At 43.8% G+C, this 8,674-nt stretch overlaps 1 protein-coding gene across 1 annotated transcript; it reads right to left on the reverse strand.

Moving 5' to 3' along the window:
- Positions 1-620: 620 nt before the first annotated feature.
- Positions 621-7,765, reverse strand: LOC308663649 (uncharacterized protein). The gene is made up of 2 exons (XM_081320230.1): positions 4,453-7,765; positions 621-2,315 (listed from the first exon to the last, which is right to left on the reverse strand). The coding sequence occupies exon 2, from the start codon at positions 2,285-2,287 to the stop codon at positions 1,328-1,330; it is 960 nt and encodes a 319-aa protein (XP_081176356.1). The 5' UTR covers positions 2,288-2,315; positions 4,453-7,765; the 3' UTR covers positions 621-1,327.
- Between the last annotated feature and the right edge of the window lie 909 nt (positions 7,766-8,674).

Raw genomic sequence — 8,674 nt, forward strand, 5'->3', positions numbered from 1 at the left:
AGCGGATAAAATCCACAGGGACTGCTTCTCTAACAACGGCGCACAGAGAAATGTATGCTTGCAAAATCAGAAACGAGTTAAAAGTGTATCTATAAAATGCTCCCCCTACCCAAAATTGGGGCATGGCCCAACTGCAATTAAAATGAAAATTTCAGCCGAAAAATCTTAAGGATTCCGACATGCTGACATTGACCATTGACTCACAGTTTAGTTCTGGAGTGCTCCACTGTTTTAAGCATCAGCCTCTCAATGGGCTATTAAGGGATATACTCCCCAATGTGCTTTTTATTTCCCATGTTCCATTTTTTAAAAATTTCCTTTCTCCCAATACATAGTTCCTTTTCTATATTCATTCCAGCTTGATTTGCTTCCTAGACTTCAAAAGTTCCCTAAACTGCCCACATGGCGCTCTGGGTATAAACTAAACTTGGCAACTTTTAAGATGTTTGGACTTCAGCTCCCAGAATTTCCATGCCTGCCTGTGGAATTCTGGGAGTTGAACAGCACACATCTTAATAGTTGACAAATTCAAAAAGTACCTGGTACAGATGAATTGCTGGAGATGATGCCCGCCAGTTGGCAACTAAGGAGGAAACATTGGTATTTTTCCAAACTGCTTTATTACAATTTCCGTTCCTCACCTTATTTCCACATTTAACCCATATTTTGCATCAATTTATCCAACTTCATTACGCTCCTAGCCATGCTTATTATGAAGTAACATTCCCCAAACACTCCTAAGTTTAGTCTACCGTCTAAAAAGCAGGGGTCTCCAAACTTGGCAACCTTTAAGTCTTGTGGACTTCAATTCCCAGAATTCCCATGCCTGGCTGTGGAATTTTGGGAGATGAAGTCTACAAGTCTTAAAGTTGTCAAGTTTGGAGACCCCTGGTCTAAAGGTTAGCTAGGCACTAGACCAGGGGTACGCAAACCTTGGCTCTTTTATGACTCGTGGACTTCAACTCCCAGCATTCCTGAGGTAGCCATGCTGAGGGGAAAAGGGAGAGGTTTCAAAGCTGAGCCATGCTGGCTCAGGAATTCTGGGAGTTGAAGTCCACGAGTCATAAAAGAGCCAAGGTTGCCTACCCCTGGCCTAGGCCGCTTTATGACTCGTGGACCTCAACTCCCAGAATTCCTGAGCCGGCCATGCTGAGGGGAAAGGGAGAGGTTTCCAAGCTGAGCCATGCTGGCTCAGGAATTCTGGGAGTTGAATTCCACGAGTCATAAAAGAGCCAAGGTTGCCTACCCCTGCACTAGACCACAAGCAGTCAAGGAATCTTCAAAACCCTCAAAAGATCTCCCCATCACGTTCAGCTTTGAGAAAACTTCAGACGGAGGATCCTCCATCTTTGTGGATTCTCTGATGTTTATGCAGGATCGAGCTTCGGCTGAAACTCTTCCCGCACTCGGAACAGCGATACGGTTTTTCCCCGGTGTGACTTCTCTGATGAGAGATCAGGTGATCGCTCCGATGGAAGCCTTTCCCGCACTCAGAGCACTTATAGGTTTTCTCCTGGGTGTGGATTCTCTGGTGTAAAGTCAAGTGTGGGCTCTGGCTGAAAGACTTCCCGCATTCGAGACACCGGTAGGGTTTTTCTCCCGTGTGGATCCGCCGGTGCAGAGACAAGTGAGCGCTCTGATTGAAGCACTTCCCACACTCGGCGCACCGATACGGCTTCTCTCCGGTGTGGATCCTGTGGTGGGAAGTCAGGTGGGTGCTTTGGCTGAAACTCTGCCCACACTCCACACATTTGTACGGCCTCTCGCCCGTGTGGATGGCGCGATGTACAGCCAGCTTCCGGCTGTGGCTGAAACTCTTTCCGCACTCCAGACAAGTGAAAGGTTTTTCTCCCGTGTGGGTGATCTTGTGCAAGATGAAGTAGGTGCTCTGGCTAAAACTTTTCCCACACTCCAAACATTGGTAGCGCCTCTCTCCGGTGTGCATCCTTTGATGCTGGGACAGGTGGCCGCTCTGCCGGAAGCCCTTGCCGCACTCCTGGCATTGATAAGGCCGTCTCTCCGTGTGGATCCTCTGGTGGACTTTGAGGCGAGATTTGGAACAAAAACCTTTCCCGCACGTGTGGCATTCATTCTGTCTCTTCCCCCTTGCTATTTGTGGCTCGGCTGGGATCACCCGGCCAGCCTCTTCGCTGGCGATGGATACGTTCCTCTGCTTTTCGGCCGCAGCCATTTTCCTTTCCTGCTGTCTTTCTGAGTCATCTGGAATCCTTCGGGGTGCTTCTGTCTCTTCGGTTTTAACTTCCGGAGAGACCCTGTGTGCTTCCATCTACTTTTTTTTCTCCCCCGCAGTCCTCCTGTGGGAGGATGGGAAGAAAGAAGACCCAGTTAATCATGCAAGGCAAGAGTCGATGCTAGGCGACTATTCTCAGCCACTAGGCCCGTGTTTCTCAACCTTAGCAACTTTAAGGTATGCGGACTTCAACTCCCAGAATTCCTCAGCCAGCATGCTGACTGGCATGATTCAGGGTCATCTGAATTCCTCCAGATCAGTGTTTCTCAACACCCTGACAACTTTAAGATATGTAGACGTCTGGTTGGGGAATCCTGGCAGCTGAAATCCACATGTCTTAAAAGTTGCTAGGGGTTGAGAGACACTGTTCCAGATACTGCTGAATAACCCCTAAGCATGCCCACATTGCTAGCCACGTTTTCTAGGAATTCTGGGAGTTGTAATTCAACAACAACCGGAGGAATAAACATTACCTACCTTTGCGCTAAACCATTTGCTTAACTATAGTTTACTGGATAATGAAAGTTACTGACTTTTGTACTAAACCAGCTTGCTTAACTATGGTTTAGTGGATAATAGAACACTCACCTTTGTGCTAAACCAGTTTGCTTAACTATGGTTTACTGGATAATAAATCTTACCCACCTTTGTGCTAAACCAGTTTGCTTAATTATGGTTTACTGGATAATAGTTAATAACTTTTGTACTAAACCAGTTTGCTTAACTATGATTTACTGGATAATACAACTTACCCACTTTTGTGCTAAACCAATTGGCTTAACTATGGTTTACTGGATAATACAACTTACCCACCTTTGTACTAAACCAGTTTGCTTAACTATGGTTTACTGGATAATAAAACTTGCCTACCTTTGTACTAAACCAGTTTGCTTAACTATGGTTTACTGGATAATAAAACTTACCCACCTTTGTACTAAACCAGTTTGCTTAACTATGGTTTAGTGGATAATAAAACTTGCCAACCTTTGGGCTAAACCAGTTTGCTTAACTATGGCTTAGTGGATAATAAAACATGCCTATCTTTGTGCTAAACCAGTTTGCTTAACTATGGTTTAGTGGATAATAAAACTTGCCTATCTTTGTGCTAAACCAGTTTGCTTAGCTATGGTTTACTGGATTAACTATAACTGTCCAGATAGGGCACAGTGGCTCAAGCAGCTGGAATGCTGGACAGGAGGTTAGCAAGTCCATGTTCAAGACCTAAGAACTGCCATGGGGTGGGGGTTGGGCTCTCGTCCACCTCTTGCCAGGGCCATGAAAGGTGCCTCCAACTGGACATCCCCAAGGAATGGAGATGTCACCGGCTAATCCTTTCAACCTGGAAACGCTTGGGTGCTTCTGACCCGAGTGCAAAACTGTCCAGATTCACACAGTTATTAAGTTTAAGCCACAAGCTCTGGTTTAGAGACCATGGGGCTCAGTTGCCAAACTAAACCAACATGTTTTTATTGATGATTTTTAAAGCACGTCTATCCAAACCTTAAAGGTAAAAGTTAATTAGTGAACCATTGTGACCTGCCCTCTCGCCTGGCATAAGCCAGCTGTAGAAGGCAGAGTATTAGAAAGAGCCTTAATTAAAGGTAAAGGTAAAGGTTCCCCCGCACATGCGTGCTAGTCGTTTCCGACTCTAGGGGCCGGTACTCATCTCCGTTTCAAAGCCGCTTGTCCGAGGACATCTCCGTGGCCATGTGGCCGACATGACTAGACACCAAAAGCGCACGGAAAGCTGTTACCTTCCCACCGTAGTGGTCCCTATTTTTCTACTTGCATTTTTACGTGCTTTCGAACTGCTAGGTTGGCAGAAGCTGGGACGAGTAACAGGCGCTCATTCTGTTACGCGGCACTCGGGATTCGACCCGCCAAACTGCCGACCTTCTGATCGACAAGCTCAGCGTCCTAACCCCCAGAGCCACCGCGTCCCTGAGCCTTAATTATTTACGGTTAATTAACCTCATTAATTATTCAGGTTAATCGACGCATTTGACACCGTAATGCAATGCTGGATCTGCAAAGCAGGACGCCACTCAAACAATATTTCCCAACCCTGGCAACCTTAAGACGGGTGGACTTCCAATTTCCAGAGCTCTCCAGCCCGTTTGCATGTGGACCTCTACTCTCCATGCTGGCTGGGGAATTCTGGGAGCTGAAGTCCACCCAACTTGAAAAAACTCTGCGCTTACCTGGCACTACGATGCCTACAGCACCTGTCCAGCTCTGCAGCCCCTGAATCCATCTCCTCCTCCGGGAGACTCTTAGAAAGGGAAAAGCCGATAGGATTTATTTCTAGGTCTACCAGATTTAGGATGCCAACCTCCAGGCGACCAGGAGGGCAGAGTCAAAAGAACAATCTCAGGATGGCTTTGCTGATCTGCAGGCTGGAACTTTTTTCCCCCTTTTTTTGGCAGCCCAGCTGTCTCGCTCCCCTCAGACCCAGCCTGTCTCATCTCCAGCCTTTCCCAGCCCTAGAAAGATCCAAGACAAAAAGCATTTCGGGGCTGAATCTGCTTTGACTCATCTGCAAAGGGTTCCCACTTGCAGCCTGGAGCAAAAAGCCCACCCAACTCTTTAAAAAAAAAGACCTGGAACGGGGCTGCCGCTTATGGTTGTTGAGTGCAGATCTTAGGTTTTGCAGAGCAATGTCAGCACACTGCTCTGGCCAGCCTCCTCCCAATAAATCTTCAGCCCCCCCCCCTTCCCCCCTCCATCAAATTCCCCGATTTTCCTTCCCCACCCCACCCCACCCTAAGAAAACAAGGCACAGGAAATGACTTCACAGTAGACCCTCGTTCCTTCTTTTTTTTTTAATAGCTTCTCTAGGCAGCTGACTTGCAGGATTTAACCCTTATTGCAAATTTCCAGAAGAAGAAATAAAAGGGGAAGAAAAAAACAACAACAACCCTGAAAAGGCTGCTGCAGTTAACATCTGGAAGAGACACTGGGAATTTGCAGGCAGCAAAAAAAAAAACCACGTGGGGTTTTTCCTGCTTTCCGAATAATAATAATAATAATAATAATAATAATAATAATAATAAGAAGAAGAAGAAGAAGAAGAAGAAGAAGAAGAAAAAAAGAGGAAGAAGAGGAAGAAGAAGAAGAAGAAGAAGAAGAAAAAGAGGAAGAAGAGGAAGAAGAGGAAGAAGAAGAAGAAGAAGAAGAAGAAGAAGAAGAAGAAGAAGAAGAAGAAGAAGAAGAAGAAGAAGTTGGAAGGGACCTTGGAGGTCATCTAGTCCAACCCCCTGCTAAGGCAGGAAACCCTATACCAGGGGTCTTCAAACTTGGCCCTTTTATGACTTGTGGACTTCAACTCCCAGAATTACTCAGTCAGTGTGCCTGGCTGAGGAATTCTGGGAGTTGAAGTCCACAAGTCATAAAAGGGCCAAGTTTGAAGACCCCTGCCCTATACCATTTCAGGCAAATGGCTGTCCAGTCTCTTCTTAAAAACTTCCAGTGTTGGAGCATTCACAGATTCTGGAGGCAGGTTGTTCCACTGGTTAATTGTTCTAACTGTCAGGAAGTTTCTCCTTAGTTCTAGGTTGCTTCTCTCCTTGACTAGTTTCCATCCGTTGCTTATATCGTTGCATTGTTATGTCTGCAACATGGGCTTCGTAGTATAACATTCTGGGTTCAGGCAACATTTGCTTTGGCCTTTTGTTTCTTGTTTTGGTTTATTAAAGACCTCCCAAACAGATTTAACACATCCTGGGGTTACCATCGGATTACAAGTAGTCCAGAACTCAGCCCGAAATTCCTGTTGCCAAGCAAGACATCGGCTAAGTGAATTCTGCCCCATTTTACGACTTTTCTTGCCACAGTTGTTAAAGTGAATCGCTGCAGTTGTTAAGTTAGTCACACGGTTGTTAAGTGAATCTGGCTTCCCCCATTGACTTTGCTGGTCAGAAGGTCACAAATGGGGATACAAACCCCTCCCCCCCCGGGACACTGAAACCGTCATAAATACGTGCCAGTTGCCAAATGTCTGAATTTTGATCACATGACCATGGGGGATGCTGCAATGGTTGTTAAGTGTAAAAACCGGTGGTAAGTAACTTTTTTCAGAGCCGTTATAACTTTGAATGGTCACTAAATGGTCACAAGTTGTAAGTCGAGGATTACTTGTATGTCAGAATAAAAGGGAGAATATAAAAAATAACAATTTAAACCTGCCTCATTTATGGGCTGGGAATGGGAGGAAGGCAAAATTTTGGGGATAGAATAGAATAGAATAGAATAGAATAGAATCGAATAAGGAATAGAATAGAATAGAATAGAATAGAATACAATAGAATAGAATAGAATAGAATAGAATAGAATAGAATAGAATAGAATAGAATAGAATAGAATAGAATAGAATAGGGAATAGAATAGAATAGAATAGAATAGAATAGAATAGAATAGAATAGAATAGAATAGAATAGAATAAGGAATAGAATAGAATAGAATAGAATAGAATAGAATAGAATAGAATAGAATAGAATAGAATAGAATAGAATAGAATAGAATAGAATAGAATAGAATAGAATAAGGAATAGAATAGAATAGAATAGAATAGGGAATAGAATAGAATAGAATAGAATAGAATAGAATAGAATAGAATAGAATAGAATAGAATAGAATAGAATAGAATAGAATAGAATAGAGAATAGTAGGATAGAATAGAATAGAATAAGGAATGTAATGGAAAGGAATAGAATAGAATAGAATAGAATAGAATAGAATAGAATAGAATAGAATAGAATAGAATAGAATAGAATAGAATAGAATAGAATAGAATAGAATAAGGAATAGAATAGAATAGAATAGAATAGAATAGAATAGAATAGAATAGAATAGAATAGAATAGAATAGAATAGAATAGAATAGAATAGAGAATAGTAGGATAGAATAGAATAGAATAAGGAATGTAATGGAAAGGAATAGAATAGAATAGAATAGAATAGAATAGAATAGAATAGAATAGAATAGAATAGAATAGAATAGAATAGAATAGAATAGAATAGAATAGAATAGAATAGAAGCTGGAAGGGACCTTGGAGGTCTTCTAGTCCAGCCCCCTGCTCAAGCAGGAGAACCTATGGAAGACTGGGAGTTCTAGTCCTGCCTTAGCCATAAGGCCAGCTGGATGACTCGGGAACAGTCACGCTATCTGGCCAAGGGCAAGCCACATCCAAAAATCTTTCCTTGGAAACTCAAAGAGAATAATCTAAGCCGATGCCAGGAGTCACAAACATTGTACAATTTAGTTGGAGTCCCGCTTTGACGACAGGGTCGGGCACTCGTCCAAGAGAATGAAAGTTGTCCCCAGGCTCACCGAGGTCAAGAGACCCTGTTCCCAACCTGGTTACATTTTGAAGTTCATCAAGGTACTTTCTCGCCTTACGACCACACTTGAGCCACAAATTTTCACTGCTGAGCAAAGCAGCTGTTAAGTGAGTTTTGCCCGGTTTTACAACCTTTTTTTGGGGAGGGGGTCACAATTCTTAAGCACACCACTGCAGTTGTTAAGTGATTCATGCAGTTGACTTTGCTCGTCGGAAACCTTCTGGGAAAGTTAGAAATGGTGATCACGTGATCCTGGGACACTGCAACCGTCATAAATCAGTTGCCAAGCGCCTGAATTTTAATCACATGACCGATGCTGCGACGGTTGCAAAAATGACAAGTGGCCATAAAGTCATTTTTTCCCGGTGTTGTTGAGCTTTGAATGGTCATTAAACAAATGGTTGTAAGTCAAGGACTAGCTGTAGAGCAGGGGTCTCCAACCTTGGCAACTTTTAAGACTTGTGGACTTTAACTCCCAGAATTCCTCAGCCAGCCTTGCTTTGCTGGCTGAGGAATTCTGGGAGTTGAAGTCCTCAAGTCTTAAAGTTGCCAAGGTTGGAGACCCCCTGCTGTACAGTGTACAGCTAGTTCTCAACTTACAATAGTTCTCTTAGTGACTATTTGAAGTTACAGCAGCATTGAAACAATGGGTCTTGTGACCAGCAAAAGTAACTTATGACGGTTTTTTTTCACACTTAACCAGCATCCCCATGGTCAGGTGGTTTACATTCGTAGGCTTGGCAACCGACTCACATTTATGACAGTTGCAGTGTCCCGGGATCAGGTGATCACCTTGTACAACCTTGTGACAAGCCAAGTCCACGGCAAAAAGGATTCACTTAACAACCGCGTCACTAATTTAGCAACTGCAGCGATTCCTTTTTAAAAAACGCGTCAAGGAAAGTGGCAAAACGGGGCAAGGCTCCCTGAACAGATTTCTCACTTAACAACATCAAGTTCGGGCTCAATTGTGGTCGTAAGGCGAGGGAGGGTTGCCTTCAATGGAGATCAGACAGCAATTCAACTCGGGAAGAAAGCAGAAAGACAGCAAAGCTTTGGAAAGTCGGGATCCTCCTCTCAGAT

This window comes from Vipera berus (genome assembly GCF_964194415.1).
Source record: "Vipera berus genome assembly, chromosome: 2".
NCBI classification, from domain to species: Eukaryota; Metazoa; Chordata; class Lepidosauria; order Squamata; family Viperidae; genus Vipera; species Vipera berus.